Source organism: Haliotis rufescens, unplaced genomic scaffold (assembly GCF_023055435.1).
Source record: "Haliotis rufescens isolate VD_foot unplaced genomic scaffold, xgHalRufe1.0.p SCAF_10, whole genome shotgun sequence".
Lineage (NCBI taxonomy): Eukaryota > Metazoa > Mollusca > Gastropoda > Lepetellida > Haliotidae > Haliotis > Haliotis rufescens.
In genome coordinates, this window is record NW_025963780.1 from 27,460,854 (window position 1) to 27,479,825 (window position 18,972).

At 42.5% G+C, this 18,972-nt stretch overlaps 1 protein-coding gene across 1 annotated transcript; it reads left to right on the forward strand.

Moving 5' to 3' along the window:
- Nucleotides 1-11,304: 11,304 nt before the first annotated feature.
- On the forward strand, nt 11,305-17,136 carry LOC124144399 (angiopoietin-related protein 1-like). Its single transcript, XM_048385702.1, has 3 exons — nt 11,305-11,514; nt 14,738-14,846; nt 16,484-17,136. Exons 1-3 carry the CDS (start codon nt 11,305-11,307, stop codon nt 17,134-17,136), a joined length of 972 nt encoding a protein of 323 aa, XP_048241659.1.
- The last annotated feature ends 1,836 nt before the right edge of the window (nt 17,137-18,972 follow it).

The following is an 18,972-nucleotide window of genomic DNA, read 5'->3' on the forward strand; positions in this document are numbered from 1 at the left end:
TGATGTGTTGTGTGTTGTGTGATGTGCAGTGTGATGTGTTGTGTGATGTGTTGTGTGTTGTGTGATGTGATGTGTGTTGTGTTGATTGCTGTGTTGTGTGATGTGGGACGTGTTGTGTGATGTGTTTTAGGATGTATTGTGTGATGTGTTGTGTGAAGTATGATGTGTTGCGTGATGTGTTGGGTGATGTAGGCTGTGCAGTGTGATGTGGTGTGAAGTGCGATTTGCAGTGCGATGTGCTGTCTGATATGTTGTTTGCTGTGTGCTGTGTTGTGTGCTGTGATATGTTGTTTGCTGTGTTATGTTCTGTGATGTGTTTTGGCTGTGCTGTTTGCTGTGCCGCGTGCTGTGTTGTGTGATGTGGGTGTGTTGTGTACTCTGCTGTGTTGTGTACTGTGATATGTTGTTTGTTGTGTTGTGTACTGTGATATGTTGTTTGCTGTGTTGTGTAATGTGATATGTTGTTTGCTGTGTTGTGTACTGTGATATGTTGTTTGGTGTGTTGTGTACTGTGATATGTTGTTTGCTGTGTTGTGTAATGTGATATGTTGTTTGCTGTTTTGTGTACTGTGATATGTTGTTTGGTGTGTTGTGTACTGTGATATGATGTTTGGTGTGTTGTGTACTGTGATATGTTGTTTGCTGTGTTGTGTAATGTGATATGTTGTTTGCTGTTTTGTGTACTGTGATATGTTGTTTGCTGTGTTGTGTACTGTGATATGATGTTTGCTGTGTTGTGTACTGTGATATGTTGTTTGCTGTGTTGTGTAATGTGATATGTTGTTTACTTTGTGTGTACTGTGATATGTTGTTTGCTGTGTTGTTTACTGTGATATGTTGTTTGGTGTGTTGTGTACTGTGATATGTTGTTTGCTGTGTTGTGTACTGTGATATGTTGTTTGGTGTGTTGTGTACTGTGATATGTTGTTTGCTGTGTTGTGTACTGTGATATGTTGTTTGCTGTGTTGTTTACTGTGATATGTTGATTGGTGTGTTGTGTACTGTGATATGTTGTTTGCTGTGTTGTGTACTGTGATATGTTGTTTGCTGTGTTGCGTACTGTGATATGTTGATTGGTGTGTTGTGTACTGTGATATGTTGTTTGGTGTGTTGTGTACTGTGATATGTTGTTTGCTGTGTTGCGTACTGTGATATGTTGTTTGGTGTGTTGTGTACTGTGATATGTTGTTTACTTTGTGTGTACTGTGATATGTTGTTTGCTGTGTTGTGTACTGTGATATGTTGTTTGCTGTGTTGTGTACAGTGATATGTTGTTTGCTGTGTTGTGTACTGTGATATGTTGTTTGCTGTGTTGTGTAATGTGATATGTTGTTTGCTGTGTTGTGTACTGTGATATGTTGTTTGCTGTGTTGCGTAATGTGATATGTTGTTTGCTGTGTTGTGTACTGTGATATGTTGTTTGGTGTGTTGTGTACTGTGATATGTTGTTTGCTGTGTTGTGTACTGTGATATGTTGTTTGCTGTGTTGTTTACTGTGATATTTTGATTGGTGTGTTGTGTACTGTGATATGTTGTTTGGTGTGTTGTGTACTGTGATATGTTGTTTGCTGTGTTGTGTACTGTGATATGTTGTTTGCTGTGTTGTGTACTGTGATATGTTGTTTGCTGTGTTGTTTACTGTGATATGTTGATTGGTGTGTTGTGTACTGTGATATGTTGTTTGATGTGTTGTGTACTGTGATATGTTGTTTGCTGTGTTGTGTTCTGTGATGTGTTTTTGCTGTGCTGTTTGCTGTGCCGCGTGCTGTGTTGTGTGATGTGGGTGTGTTGTGTGATGTGGGTGTGTTGTGTGATGTGGGTGTGTTGTGTGATGTGGGTGTGTTGTGTGATGTGGGTGTGTTGAGTGTTGTGTGATGTGGGTGTGTTGTGTGATGTGTTGTGTGATGTACTATGCTGTGCACTGTGTTGTGTGCTGTGATGTGTGCTGTGTTGTGTGATGTGTAAGGTTATGTGCTCTGTGATGTGTTGTGTGATGTGGGGTGTGTTGTGTGCTGTGTTTTGTACTGTGATGTGTGGGGTTATGTGCTCTGTGATGTACTGTGGGTTGTGTTGTGTGCTGTGTTGTGCGATGTCATATGTAATGTGTTGTCAGTGTTCGAAATACCTGCCTGCCCGACCGTCCGAGACGGGTTGATTTCAACTCGGGCTGCCAGATTTTCAAATCCCCCTGCCCGACGGTCGGGTTATATTTCATATGTGACAATATTCTAAATATTTCCCGATGATAATCATTAATTCACATGTAAAGATGAATGATAAAATGTAACCAAAAAGAAACCCAGTTAGCTTAGCCTGAGAAACATATGATTATAGTGGGCAGGCAGGTTTTGGTCAGGGCTGGCAAGTATTTCAGCTAGCCAGTCCTGTGGTCTGGCTGACATTTTTGGGAGTTTCATACCCTGGTGTTGTGTGATGTGTTGGATGATGTGTTGCGTGATGTGTTGTGTGCAGTTTGATGTGTAGGTTGATGTGCCCATTGACGTCAACACCAATACATGGGAGATATTCATTCGATCATTCATTCATTCATTCATTCATTTATTCAGTCAGCCAGCCAGCCAGCCAGCCATTCATTCATTCATTCATTCATTCATTCATTCATTCAGTGAGTCAGTCAGTCAGTCAGTCAGTCAGTCAGTCAGTCAGACAGTCAGTCAGTCAGTCAGACAGTCAGTCAGTCAGTCAGTCAGTCAGGCGGTCGGTCGGTCGGTCGGTCGGTCGGTCAGTCAGTCAGTCAGTCAGTCAGTCAGCCCAAACTATGTACATAGCAGTTGTCCCTGAATTGTTTCACACCGCGGATTTCCTGTTCCAGAGCAGGTTCGTAATATTCACGACACAAGCTAGAATTGGCTCGAAAAGGAATCGAACCCGGGTCTTCTGTGTGGCAAGCGAAAGTCAGAGTAGTCAAATGAAATGAAGAAGAAAAGCCATAAGAACAGTCTAAAATAAAGAATGAATACAGGACCGAGCGTATTAACATAATAGTAGATACTGGGGATATCAGAACGTTTAGAGCCTGGCATAAGTAGTATATAGTGGAGCCACTTGAACTAGAATCACGAAATATCGCCATGATTAATTAACGAAGATAGCTTCATGTGTGCTTATACTTATGAAGTGAAAAGAAGCCGTTTCTCCGATAAGGAATATTAATTACAGCAATTACAAAAATTGCAAAGGGCGCTTTTCGAGAAATACGAATCTTGCTAGCGATAAAGGTCATTGAGTTTGGTTTCAATCTGGTTAAGAATCCGCATGATCGCTTTGAGGAACGGACCCAAGATTCACTAAGAGAGTCATGGCCACATTCCTGTGGGTCAGCCAAGGCATAATGCACATAGATCTTTACTCACAGGAAAGAGCTATGAATGGTGACTATTATGCCAACACATTTAAGGATTTTGTGCGAGTCTATCAATCGGAAGGTGGCAGCTGGTCGACAGACCAGGCTTTGACCTCCCACTAAACAGGGGAAACTAACTTTGGAAACTAACGAGATTGAAAATGTATGGCATTGCAAGGGAATGAAAAATAATTTAAACCCAGGACAATAATTCAGTTATATGTATGCTAGGCTCAAATCTATTGATATCCCCTCTCACATACAAGAAAGGACTCGGCATTTTTAAAAGGGAGGGGTTCCAAAATACAAAAATCCTCTCCGCATAGGGGATATTTAATAAAGTGATTGATGCTAGTATTTCTATTAGTGGTGAAATGAATACTGTGTGTGAGTGGAGTTTAACGCCGCTTTTAACAGTATTCCAGTTATATCACGGCGTGTCAGCTTAATGTGGGGGGAAAGCCCGAAGTGATGCAGGTCTCAGACGTTTACCACTTCGGTGAAACCCACGAGCACGGGTATGGTGCTGACAAACCTAGAAACATAATCGGGGCGAACCGTGATTCGAACCCACAATCATAGGTTTCTGGCGTGCCAAAGCACGCAACTTTGCACAGCGTATTGTGGCGCCTTAGACGACAAACCGCCTAAATCCAAGAAGTACCAGAAAAACAAACATCGGGATACCTTGTATTTAAACAATAGTGTAGCGGCATATATAACGTATAGCCACGACAGCATGCGAGAGAAAGACCACATGCAGCATGCAGACTCCTGAACACCCTTTCATCACCGACACCGAGTGTATACATTTGTAACCGACCTGTGAAGGTTCCGGGGTAGAATAGGTCTTCAGCAACCCATGCGCGCCGTAAAAGGTGATTATGCTTGTCGCAAGAGGCGACTAACGGGATCAGGTGGTCAGGCTCGCTGACTTGGTGTGGGGTGTCGCTGCTTCTTTTCTTCATCATCAAAACTATATAAGCTATAGAAACATAATACCCATTTGAATTTAAAAAGTATAACTTTTTCCCCAGCAAACATTATAATCACACCTAGGTACATTAATGTTAGATTTCGAATGCACCTGTATTACTTGACGTCACCATCGTCAACAACCGCAGAAACAACAGCAGTGACAAGACATCAATAACTCTGATCGTACAACCTCGTTCATTATGGGACCAAAGAACCACAAAGGGCAACCGAGTCGTCTTCCTTTGCCTTTTGAAGTGCTGAACGCCATTGTCTAGGTGGTATTTATGGCGAGACAATAGTGCTCAATATGGACTTCTAATGGTTCAAGAGGTACATTTAAGTGACGATGAGGCAGGGGTCGATCACTACAGAAGTATGTATTATAAGTTGTACACTTATATCTCGAGATATGCGGTTGAATACTTGTATACCTTCTGTGTTACCGTGCACGCCGCTTTAACAACGTGCAAGCAATATGACGGCGGGGACACCAGGAATGGACTTGGCGCAGTATATCTGTGTTGGGAATCAAACCCGATATATGGCGGGATGGGCAAACACTTTAACCTCCAGACTAGATCACTGTTTGAGCTAAACCAACGTTATAGATCCTAGAAGCCCTGTGACTTGATACTGGAAAAAAAAAATTGAATTTGCGTACATTGTTTTCATTATTTTCAAAATGTTTTTCCGACTAAATTAATTAAAATCGTGACTTGTTCTTCGTATATTATTATCGAGTTTATTATTATGTATTTGTGTATGTAAACACATGTCTTTATCAAGGAAAGCAACATTGTACTTGCTTATAAAGTATTGAACAAAAACAGTTTGGGATCATGAAAAAAAGGGATCATGAATATTTGTTGGGATGTTTGCTTGGAAGACTGAGGAATATATCCCCCAAAATATTCGTGATCCCTTTTTTGTTTTGTGTGTGTGTGTGTGTGTGTGTGTGTGTGTGTGTGTGTGTGTGTGTGTGTGTGTGTGTGTGTGTGTGTGTGTGTGTGTGTGTGGCGTGATGGTGTTTGCCTCAACACACAACTACACACCCCTATGAATCCTTTCCCTATGCGTGTGTCAGATCGACATGAATACCTCCATCGCTGATATATTCTGAAACAGTAGTAAGAAGTGTCAGTAAAATAGCGACTTTTGATGACGTGGTTCATGAGCAGAGCAGTACAGAAAGAAAGTTTTGGTCAGTTACACCGTGGAGTGACATCTTGACGTGGAAGAATGGCAACGCCGTGGAGTGAGTGCGTGAGTATGGTTTTACGCCACTTTCAGCAATATTCCAGCAATATCACGGCGGGGGACACCAGAAATGGGCCTCACACATTGCACCCATGTCGGGAATCGTACCCGGGTCTTCTGCGTGACGAGCGAACGCTTAAACCACTAGGCCACCCGGGCGTGAGTGCGTTGATTGTGTAGGTTATAGATATAGGTGTGGATGTGTGGGTTGTGTAGGGTATGGATGTGGTCTGTGGGTGTGTGGGTTGTGTAGGGTGTGGATGTGGTCTGGAGGTGTGTGGGTTGTATAGGGTATTGATGTGGTATGTGGGTGTGTGGGTTGTGTAGGGTGTGGATGTGGTCTTTGGGTGTGTGGGTTGTAAAGGGTATGGATGTGGTCTGGAGGTGTGAGGGTTGTGTAGGGTGTGGATGTGGTCTTTGGGTGTGTGGGTTGTGTAGGGTGTGGATGTGGTCTTTGGGTGTGTGGGTTGTGAAGGGTATGAATGTGGTCTGGAGGTGTGTGGGTTGTAAAGGGTATGGATGTGGTCTGTGGGTGTGTTGGTTGTGTAGGGTATGGATTAGGGTGTGGGTATATGGGTTGTGTAGGGTGTGGATGTTGTTTCTGGGTGTCTGTTTTGTGTAGGGTATGGATGTGGATTGTGGGTGTGTCGGTTGTGTAGGGTGTTGACGTTGTTTGTTGGTGTGTAGGGTATGGATGTGATCTGTGGGTGTGTCGGTTGTGTAGGGTGTGGATGTTGTTGGTTGGTGTGTAGGGTATGGATTTGATCTGTGGGTGTGTCGGTTGTGTAGGGTGTTGATGTTGTTTGTTGGTGTGTAGGGTATGGATGTGGTCTTTGGGTGTGTCGGTTGTGTAGGGTATGGATGTTATTTGTTGGTGTGTAGGGTATTGATGTAATCTGTGGGTGTGTCAGTTGTGTAGGGTGTGGATGTTGTTGGTTGGTGTGTAGGGTATTGATGTAATCTGTGGGTGTGTCGGTTGTGTAGGGTACTGACGTTGTTTGTGGGTGTGTGGGTTGTGTAGGGTACTGATGTGGTCTGGAGGTGTGTGGGTTGTGTAGGGTACGGATGTGGTCTGGGGGTGTGTCGGTTGTGTAGGGTATGGATGTGGTCTGTGGGTGTATGGATTGCGTAGGGTATAGATGTGATCTGTGGGTGTATGGGTTGTGTACGGTACGGATGTGGTCTGGAGGTGTGTGGGTTGTGTAGGGTATGGATGTGGTCTGTGGGTGTATGGATTGCGTAGGGTATGGATGTGGTCTGGAGGTGTGTGGGTTGTGTAGGGTATGGTTGTGGTCTGTGGGTGTGGGTGTTGTGTAGGGTAATGATGTAATCTGTCAAGGTGTGGGTTGTATAGGGTATGGATGTGGTCTGTGGGTGTGTGGGTTGTGTTGGGTGTGGATGTGGTATGTGGGTGTGTAGAGTAGGGATGTGATCTGTAGGTGTCTGGGTTGTGTAGGGTATGAATGTGGTCCGTGGGTTTGTGGGTTGTGTAGGGTATGGATGTGGTCTGTTGGTGTGTGGGTTGTGTAGGGAGCGGATGTGGTCTTTTGGTGTGTGGGTTGTGTAGGGTATGGATGTAGTCTGTAGGTGTGTGGGTTGTGTAGGGTATGGGTTAGGGTGTGGGTATATGGGTGTGGGTGTGTTGTTGATGGGTGTTGTGTAGGGTAATGATGTAATCTGTCAAGGTGTGGGTTGTATAGGGTATGGATGTGGTCTGTGGGTGTGTGGGTTGTGTTGGGTGTGGATGTGGTCTGTGGGTGTGTAGAGTAGGGATGTGATCTGTAGGTGTCTGTTTTGTGAAGGGTAAGGATGTGGGTTGTGGGTTGTGCAGGGTGTGGATGTGGTCTTTGGGCGTGTGAGTTGTGTAGGGTATGGATGTGGTCTGTAGGTGTGTGGGTTGTGTAGGGTATAGATGTGGATTGATGGTTGTGAAACGTATTTGGGTTGTGTAGGGTATGGATGTTGTTTGTTGGTGTGTAGGGTATGGATGTGATCTGTGAGTGTGTCGGTTGTGTAGGGTGTTGATGTTGTTTGTTGGTGTGAAGGGTATGGATGTGATCTGTGGGTGTGTCGGTTGTGTAGGGTGTGGATGTTGTTTGTTGGTGTGTAGGGTATGGATGTGATCTGTGGGTGTGTCGGTTGTGTAGGGTGTGGATGTTGTTTGTTGGTGTGTAGGGTATGGATATGGTCTCTGGGTGTGGGGGTTGTGTAGGGTGTGGATGTGGTCTGTGTGTGTGTGTGTGTTGTGTAGGGTGTGGTCTGTGTGTGTGTGTGTTGTGTAGGGTATGGATGTGGATTGTGGGTTGTGTAGGGTATTTGGGTTGTGTAGGACGTGTGAGTTGTGTAGGGTGTGGATGTGGATTGTGGGTTGTATAGGGTATTTGGGTTGTGTAGGGTATGGATGTGGTCTGGAGGTGTGTGGGTTGTGTAGGGTATGGATGTTGTCTCTTTCTATGTGGAAATGGGCGTATGAGACGTGAATGGGTGGGTGAATGTGTTCACGCGATCCTTATAGTCAACAGACTTATTTTCATCAATATTAACATATATATCTACCGACAGTAATGTAAAAAGAATGGATTTACACGAAAAGAATCTTTACCGATATCAAAAGCCTCTTAATGGCCTATTAATGGTTCTAGTAGCTAATGCGCTGATGGGAATATTTATCCATTCACTGTTTTCGAAACACAATCAAATCACATTTACTCAAGGATACCAAGGTCGTGACAGCGTTGTCATAGCAATGAACCGGAAGTGGACAACACAGTCTGTATTGGATAGACAGGCTTGCTTTCATTGGCCATTTGGTCAATGAAATCCCAGGCATCGCGTCCTCATAAGAGTGTATTGCTTCCCGTGGACAACAGAAATGTTTGTATAGCTAGGTATGAATATAAATGTGTCCCAGACCACGGCACACAGTGCCATTCATTAAGGAGATAAACTTACTGTAATTTCAATGCAGAGCTAATTTACCGATACATTTAACAACCTTGAAGATCCGGGGTAGAATAGGCCTTCAGCAACCCATGCTTGCCGTAAAAGTAGACTGCTTGTCGTGACAGGCGACTAACGGAGTGGGGTGGTCAGGCTCGCTGACTTGGCTGCTGCATGTCATTGTATCCCAATTGCATGGATCGATGCTCATGATGTCAATCACTGGATTGCCTGGTCCAGACTCGATTATTTACAGACCGCAGTCATATAGCTGGAATATTGCTGAGTGCGGCGTTAAACAACAAACAAACAAACAAATAAACAACATTTACATAAGATGCATAGGGACACCAAAATGATATTACACATCGGATTATCATTTTACCGTCCGTGAAAAGTTCTAACAAGTTTACTGTTAGGTCGGTAATCGTCCAACATGAGTGTTTCATCTGATAGCTACTTACGACTTTACATTAAACATATGTTTCGACGAGGAGAATTTGCGTTGGTGTTGGAGTGATTCGTGACAATACAAAGTCATTGATTATATGGAACACGAGGGCTGTAGTACACATGCATACAGAAATAACGTGGTCATACCGGAAGGAATCTTTGTTGAGGAAAGTCTGTATTAATCTGGTCGTCATTGTACAGAATATTAATGTCAAAAGAACGTTGACAATATGTTGTTGTTTCGAATTTGAAAATTGTACAGGTATCGATCGAATCGAAGTTCGAAAGGGCTAACTTGAAAGCACACAACATTTATCTCCATTCTACTGTGACACAATATCAAAACAAACGCGGATTCTTTGATTATAGCGGAAATGAGGATCGATTGAGCCTGAATATTTCAAACAGGTTGAAAGGGCGAATTCAGGGCCCAGTGAAGATCGGTTTTAATCTGATATTATTTGCTATATTTACCCAAACCATAAGTATCACCATAACACTCGAACCACTTCTATGAGACCCAATATATCACGTATACATATATCCTGTAATCTTTATTTTCAAATCGACATCCCTAGAGAAATTGAAGCCATTCTGATTCTGTTCTGAAGTACAAATCACTATTATGGCATCATAAACTTCTTCAGATGGGAAGTTTCAGCATTGTGATGCGGTGAACATGACGTCACACTACCTGACGGAGCAGCGGAAAAGCCTTTTTTACGTGACTTAATGTTTCAATACACTCTCTAAGTATTTATTTGTCAATTTATCCGCCTGAAATGTATTGTTATACTTGCTGTAAACCATATGGAACCGCAATAAGTTATTTACCAACGAATGAAGTAAGCTCACTCGTTGCAATTGCTACACGAGCGGATTAACGAAAGAAGTGCTCATGAATAAATAGTAAATAGTTTCTTTCGCAGTAATGGGGACATCAGCCGTGTCATGGTCTAGCGTAGTTGGAATCATAAAGCATGATTCCAACAAGTCGTGGTGGAATTTACAGTATAGCATATAACTTTCGCTTTTAACACTGAAATCTTTCGTGTCCGAGTCGATGTTTTCATTGCTGCATCGACTGCTGTTGACCTCCGCTTCTACTTGTATTGGAGCTTGTCCGTAAAATGGAAGGTCTAAAAATAATCAAACCCATGATTCTACAGGAGAAAAAAATTACAGATGCCTCGCAGTGTATGATTGAAGTAATGTACAGTCACATTTCTTGCAGACAGTGTGTTTTTAAATATAGAGAAGTCAAATCTTAATTTACAACTTCTCTTATTAAACTGTGACCTGTCTGTAATGCTAAGGGAAATCCAGAGTTATAGTTGCTAAGGCAGTATGTTGTTGTCTTCAAAGACAGCTTTTGCGACACCCCTGATACCGACCCGTGAAGATCCGGGGTAGAATAGGTCTTCAGCAAACTCGCATCTCGACAGCGACGCAAACGACCACGACCACTACCACTACCACTACCACTACCACTACCACTACCACTGCCACTACCACTATCCCTACCACTACCACTACCACTACTACCACTACCACTACCACTACTACTACTACTACTACTACTGCTGCTGCTGCTGCTGCTGCTGCTACTACTACTACTACCACTACTGCTACTGCTACTACTATAACCACTACTACTACTACTACTACTACTACTACTACTACTGCTACTACAACTACTACTTCTACTACTACTACTACCACAACTACTACTACTGCTACTACCATGCTTATCGTCCAAACGGATCCATGTTATAACTATCTGGACATGTACCCCTTTAATATATAATAATACAGAGACACCGCGCTACAGTTCTTTTTTATAAATTAATTTCCTAAAACCGTTTTCATTTATCTTTCATGTGTAGCAGAGCAAGGTGTACCATCAACTAGTGCATGCATTATATATCAGAAAGTATTGTTCTGAAGCAATCGTTATGAAAAGTTGTTGTGCATTGTAATAACAGCATTTGTTTATATTACATTATATTTTTTTATTTTTAAATCTTTATTACTTTGATCATCTAATGTGAATTTGATTAATACTAGCATCTAACATAAACATTCTTACATCCTATGATTAATATTTTCTTGACTCACACAAAGATATTCACATGTCTTTAATCCACATCGATGTCCAGGATCAAGACAAGGGATCTCAAATACCATAATTGTTATATCCATCGCTTGAAAGATAACATTCCCAGTGTTAAAGGTCACATGCACTTTAAAATTCAGATAATAGGCACTACTGTATTAGATATAAGTTAAATATTTAAGTTAAGAATTACGCAATGTTATTTCTTAAATTTCTCAAAAATATTACACTCTTCAAAAAAAAACCCGCCACAGCTACGGAGACTACAGGACACGGAGCTACCGAGACTGCAGGACACATCCCTGGTTTGAGGAGGATGTCCGACAAGGCTGTCAGGAACCATCTCCGCGAGGCTGAAGTCCGACCCAGAAGACCCGTTATAACAGATCCATCGACAGAGACGCTTGTGCGTTGGTGCCATACCTTACAGCTTTGGCATTTGAGAAACTGGAGACGAGTGCGGTTTAGCGATGAATCACGATTTCTTCTTCACCGGCGATATGGTAGACAACGTGTTTATCGTTGTCGAAATGAGCGATTTGCCCCGCATTGTGTACGTGAATTCGACAATTTCGGTGGCGGTAGAGTCATGGTGTGTGTGTGTGTGTGTGTGCGTGCGTGCGTGCGTGCGTGCGTGCGTGCGTGCGTGCGTGCGTGTGTGTGTGTGTGTGATATCCTACACCACGATATCTGACTTGGTAAGGGAAATTTGACAGCAACTCGCTAGATGAATCAAATTCTTCAACCTCACCTTCTTGACCGTCAGAGGGAGCTGTTTCAACAGGACAACGCTCCACCGCACACAGTTCGGGTCACGGTACACTACCTTCATAATTCTAACATCAACGTCTTGCCCTGGCCGTCCAGATCTCCAGATCTCAACCCAATCGAACGCTTCTGTAATCAACTCGTGTACGTCAACGTCAGAACACGCCGCAGAAACTCCAACAAATGGCCAACGCGTTACAAGCAGAATGGCGCATAATTCGTACACTCAGTCAGTGCCGAGGAGATGCAGAGGCATGATTGCTGCCCGGGGCGGTCACACGGGACACTGAGTTCAGCGCAACCTTGTGGCCTTGTGTGACATGACAATGAACAGTTTTCAATGCCTTTGTATAACGACAACATGTGACTATCGAGCTCCAAAATCTCTTATTTGTATCTATGCTATTGAAATAAATATATCGACTTTATAAGGTACCATAAGTATACCACAATCTACCGGTGCGTTTCTTTTGTTGGACCCGTCACGATATGGCTGAAATATTGCCGATGTGACTTAAAGCAATAACTCACTCACTCATTCTTTTGTTGGAGAGTGTATGTTTTAAAAAAGAAGATTTATTGAATACTGATCAGTCTCGCTTGAAAATGCTTGAATCGTCAAGAAACTAATTCAGACGCTAAAGGTACGCTCGATCAACATAGGGGCGGTCGGGTAGCCTAGTGGTTAAAGCGTTCGCTCGTCACGCCGAAGACCCGGGTTCGATTCCCGACATGGGTACAATGTGTGAAGCCCATTTCTGGTGTCCCCCGCCGTGATATTGCTGGAATATTGCTAAAAGCGGCGTAAAACCATACTCACTCACTCACTCACTCACTCGATCAACATACGTATTGTCTGCTTTTAATGTTTACAGCACACAACATAGCATCAACTATTCACCCGTCATAGCGACCATTGTTGCAGCAAGACGAGTTCTTCAAGTGATTTGTCACTGTGGATGTGTGTCCGATACTATCGCTATTCGATGTTGACGATAACTTAAAACAGGGCAGACACACTCATGATACTTACATCGTAATGTCCCTGAATTCATGGACTCTTTCTAACCGAAGCATTGTTACAACCAAGAGTCATCAGTATTGATTCATCATTTAGTTCTTGGAAGTTATTAATATCGTCGATTGGTCTTCGCGAACCTCATTTGCTCGTCAACATGACAGGAGAGAGGGTCGGAATTTTGGTATTAGCTATTTTCCATTCGGTTTTGTCGGACCATGTGTTTTTTCGATCCTTGGCCAGCTGCAGCAGGGACTACAAGTTTGTGACTGACGTAAATGTTACGACGACTGCAGCATCGCGGATCGACTGTTTGAAAGAATGCGCAACACACACATGGTGCCGTGGAGCAAACATGTGTCTGGTTAATGGTCATCCCAGGTTACAATGCGAATTATTGGGAGCAGCTTCCGGTCAGTCATGTGGTAACCTTCAGGCCGAACCCGGATGTTCCTATAGGGAAAAGGTAAAAAATGAAGTCAAGAAACTTATTTACATTTTTTCAGATTATACAGCCATATTGAATGATGTGAAGTAAAGTTATGAAGCTTATTTGATTATACTTAAAACTTGCGCTTTTGTCTTTGACCATGGATGTACTAACTGAACTGGTAATTAGTTACTGTTATTCAACAATGACGGTCTGGGTTTTCCTTGTCATTTACTTTGATAGAACAGTTTCATGAAATATGTTTGTCGCTATCAGGATTGGAACCCGCGAAGTCCGCACCAAACTTCATTGCTGACTAATTTAGACATGGAAGAACGTATGTGGAATACAAAATGTCATATTTACCAACACCAAGACTGATAGTTAATGCGTTTATGGACGGGAATATTAGGGATTTATGTTATTCTACGCATTGAACGTATGTGTGTTTTGACATTGTAACTTTTCGTTACCAATTATACTTTTATGGACTTTTATGTTTGCTTATTATTAGCCCATTAACATGGGCAAGTAATGTTCAGGTGATTGATGGATATGTTCGAGTTGGTCCTATATGAATTCAATTTTTGTATCCCTGCCTAGGGAAATATATATCATAATCCGACTCATTAAAGAGTGAATCAAGAGTGGGTTACCGGTGCGAGAGGCGGGAAGCACATCACACGTGCATCCCACAGGCGCGGCTCACACAATGTTATCACAGTTAAACATAGGTGGTGAGGTGAAATGGGGTTTAACGTTGCGTCCAAGATTATTGCATTTATATAGCGACGTGCATGCACGTGTATGTGTGCGTGCGGCTGCTTGTACTAGTCCGGACTGATGCCGATTTATAGTGCTAGCCTACTGAGATACCATGCCGCAGTTTAATATGAATACCCCACTCAGACACAGTATACTGACTCCGAGCCGATCAATCCTTGTTTTAGCCCCTTAATGCCGAGCGCCAGACAGGGTAACAACAAGTACCATCTTTTAACGTTTGGTTGGGGATCGAAACCCCGGACCTTCCGCTCTACGGGCGGACGCTATACCATTGGACCACGGAGGCGGTCCAGTTAAACATAGAGTTCTGGAATATACGCGGATCCTGATGGGGCATGCTGATGTTTGCAAGGGCTCAACACCCCTTTTTAATCATACTATTTATTTTAACGCATACAAACATGTAACTTGAATAACTAGCTGTTTTCATCAAAAAACAATTCACTAATCTTTGGCTTACAAATACAAATTGTTTCTCTAATGTTTGTCATGTTGCACATTTATTTACTTTTATTTTTAATGCACACCTCATCGCTTTTTTTTCTAAAAAGCCGTGCTCGTTGCGAGTTTGTAGCTAAACAGGTTTTGGTGATTTATTTTACCATGATTTTCTTGATTCTTTGGCAGGTTTCAGAAGCGAACCCATGTCAGAATGGCGGAACGTACGTTGTGAGCAATGCTACCTGTATCTGTGTGTTTGGGTTTACGGGACAACTTTGTGAGAGGCGATATTACGGTAGGTTACAGAATTATCTCGATACGTTTTACAACAGTTTTACTGAATACTTTACTGTGCATTTCCCATTGTCTACCGGACATATTCCACGTCAGAGATGGCCTCAGAACCACAAGGTGACTTGAGTCCATATTCTGGATTTATAGTGCTAGCCCACTCAGATACCATGACGAGTCTAACATGGATACCCCTCTCAGCCACAGTATCCTGACTCCGAGCCGACCAGTCCTTGTTTCATACCCTTAGTGCCGAGCGCAAGACAAAGTAACAAGTACCATTTTTTAACGTCTTTTGGTTGACGCATTCGGGGACCGAACCACCGACATTCCGCTCTCCAGGCAGAGGCTCTATTCACAACACCACTCAGACGGTCCTAAGAACAAGAGTCACCTTCGATTGAGCTAAATATTAATTGATTGCGGGGATCGGTGCTCATACTATTGACCACGGTTTACCTTTAGGCCCTCAAAATGGCAAATGGTGGCACGGGTGGCTTAGTCGTCTAAGGTTCCGTGTGCATTTACTGTGCAGAGTGGCGTCCATCCGCTGATGTGCAGTGATATAACTGGAGTACTGTTCAAAGCGGCGTTACACCACACTCACTCACTTACTATGATGGCAGATTATAGCGTAAAATAAGAAATGCCTGTCAGTGTTCATCGTGCTTTTGCGACTATATCATGAGCATGTGTTTTTGAATCACTTTTAAATAGTTATGATACCAGGTGTACTCGAAACTGTGAGCCTATCCTGCCCTACCTGCAGCACCCGTCACAAACACATGCAAAGGCAAGCTCACCTCTGCGAGAACACCTGGGTATCACCACTATTTGATAATTATTATCATATTAAACACAGGATCATGATATAATCAGAATCGTACTATGCACTCTGCTTTTATGAATTATGAACAGTTCCAGGCGAATTCTGCGATTCCGCGATCGCGAAAAAAAATCAGAAAATGCAATTCAGAATTGCAGACAAATAATTGAAATTGCCTTTTTATTGGTATTAATTCGCATTATTTTCGAGCTATAGTTATCGAATTGAGCAGTTGAATGATGCCCAAATATTCAACATGCAATTTGGTTGATGCATGTCATCGATCCCAATTGCGTGGATCGATGTTTATGATGTCAATCACTGGATTGTCTGGTCCAGACTCGATTATTTACAGACCGCCGTCATATAGTTGGAATATTGCTGAGTGCGGCGTTAAACAACAAACAAACAAAACATAACTATGCTTCAATCGAACCATAAATAAAAATCAGTGACACTGGTATGCATATTTATTTGCATGATTTTATTTCTTGAAATGTCTGAAGGCATGAGATTAAAGAAAAAAGTAAGCTTGTATAAATGTTGAAGGGCAAACTGGTATTGTTTTTATCGCAGAATTGTGCAATTTAACAGCAGATAGTTTTGTAATTTTACCGCAAAAGTTTGTTAATTTTACCGCAGAATTCATCTGGGATGTATGAATGTGGAAAGGGTTTTCTAGCTGTTGTTTATTTAATTGAATATCCAATGACAAAATAGAAAATCGTTAAACGGTTCACTTAACATGATAACGTGAATGTTCCCTTTCCAGATTATGCGTTAAACATACGTGACCATGTCATGTCCTGTTTCAGATTGTTCCGAGGCCTACTTGATGGGAGAGCGAGTTGCCGGTCACATCACTCCTCTTGTCATCCAACCCCTGACCTCCCCATCCCCCTTCACAGTGTCCTGCTACCTGGACTGGGGCGGCTTCACTTTCATCGAGAAACGGATGGGAGGCGCTTGTCCTGACGTCGACTTCAACGTCACGTGGGCGGAATTGAAACACTTTATAGGAGACGTGGAGTGTTCATATTGGCTGGGCCTGGAGCACATCCACCAGCTAACCCAGCAGAATACCTACATGCTAGATATGTACATCACATCGCATAATGGTTTTGGGGGACACGCCTTGTACTCGGACTTCAGCCTTGACAGTGAAGGTCAAGGCTACAAGTTCAACTATAACGTCTACGTTCGCCATGGTTATCCTGCAGATGATGGATTTGCATATGGCAGTGGCAATGATGTCAATGGCTTCGATTTTTCAACTCTTGATCGTCCTGACCCTGATGAATGTGTCCGCGGTGGCGCCGCCTGGTGGTATGGTTCAAGCTGCCCGGAAGTGAACCTCCATATGCCGATGCAAACCGGAGGTATCGCCAACCCAGCTACATGGGTGAATGTTGGAACTGAGATTGAAGTGACCACACTGATGTTTCAGTTGTCTACAACATGGCCTTGACCCCCCCCCCCCCCCCCCCCCCCCCCCCCCCCCCCCCCCCCCCCCCCCCCCCAAAAAAAAGTACTGGAATCTGCACTGTACTAAGATAGTGTTAGCCCAAATATAACATTTGTTACATGTTTAAGGACCGACCGTTAAATAAATTACTCAAAAGAACTTAAGGACATGACATATTAACATATTAACAATAGTAATATGAAAGAATCGGGAGATCCTTAACTTCTTTTGAGTACTATTTACTGCGTTTTTGCATGCGACAGAATATTTGCTTCACACAAGCACGCACTTACGTACAACATAATGTGGTATAGCCCTCATTAGACACATGCGTTCAGTTTGGGCTGAGGGATCTTTACGGTTTTTAGGTTAGGCATGAAAAGTTTTTGTTATTTAACGTGATAATTCTTTCGATAATTGGTCGCGAATAGCTGCAATATTGAGGATACTGATAAGCAATATTCACTCACTCATTCGATATTTGATGCGATCGAACACTTTACTAGTTCGTTTTTTTTGTCGTTCCAATATTTCGTGTTGCCCTTAACTTGTGTTGTTTACATTCAATTCAGTCAATGTCAACCCACACCCGTGCCTGTAGTCAGATGCATTGTAATCAGGTCTAAACAAATAACTTATATGTTCTTTTGATCTCTAACATCCTCTCTCACAGATTGTACTGATGACATCTTACAATTTGAACATTTGGGGGAGCCATGGAAATTTTTGACAAAAAAATAATTTATTCCGGAAAAAGATTTTTGACACTAAAATAGAATAATTGTTAGCTGGATAAGCTGAAAATCCTAAAAAATATATGACTGTCCGATATCCGACTCCACCTTTTAAAGAAAGTCATAGTAGGTTTTGATCGAAGTGGTGACCGAAAACATTCTGTCACTTGTTTGAAGCCGCGCTCAACAATTTTCCAGTTATATGACGGCGGCCTGTGACGAATTGAGTCTTGGCCAGACAAACCAGTGATTGATATTGTGAGCAGTGATCGTCCATCCGGGTACGATGACAAACAATCAACCGCGTTACAAAGTCTGACTGCACCAAATGCATTAAGTGGATAAATTCTACCCCGGAATCTCCACCCAAGGCACTTACAGATCCACGTAGATGTGCAATTCCGTGATACTGACCAAGACAGAACACGACTTGAATCTTCGAGCGGTCGATTTTGATTTTCACAGTGAAAGCATCGATAAAAAATAAACACTTTAAATATTTCCCATAAGTACTGTAAAGTTGAGTGCAAGCCCTTAGGTTCTCGTCGTTGCACGACCTCCTTGTGGGAGATGAATGCTTGTATGTTTGAGAGCTGCTCAGAGAAAAATCAATGATTGTGTGGATGATAGAATAGGTTTTTTTCAAAACATTCAAATACGAGTACCATAAAAATAACAACACCCTCGGTGCTAATGGACAAGACTAATAGACACATACAACCCTTCACCCGACCTTGCCACACTGGCATAGTCAATACAATTGGAAAACAAGACATCTATGAAAGATTCCTCGTCAAGACAAATACAAATCAAAGATGTTAAACGCGTGTATTTATCTTTGGCTGAATTATTGATGGATGCACGGATCCATGTCGCTAATGGCGTTATAATTTAAGATGCGACCCTTAATGCTATAGAAACGGGAGGAGGGGCGTCGGTTCTTTTGTTAAAAAAATACCGAATCTATAAATGTTTTACAAAACAATCCACTATACGGAAGCTACAGTAATATGGACGAATAGGTAGTCCTTCTTAATAGCTTGTGGGTAGTATAGTTTCCGCAATTATAAATTGTACTTTTCGTTGTTTTTACAGAAAATAAGAT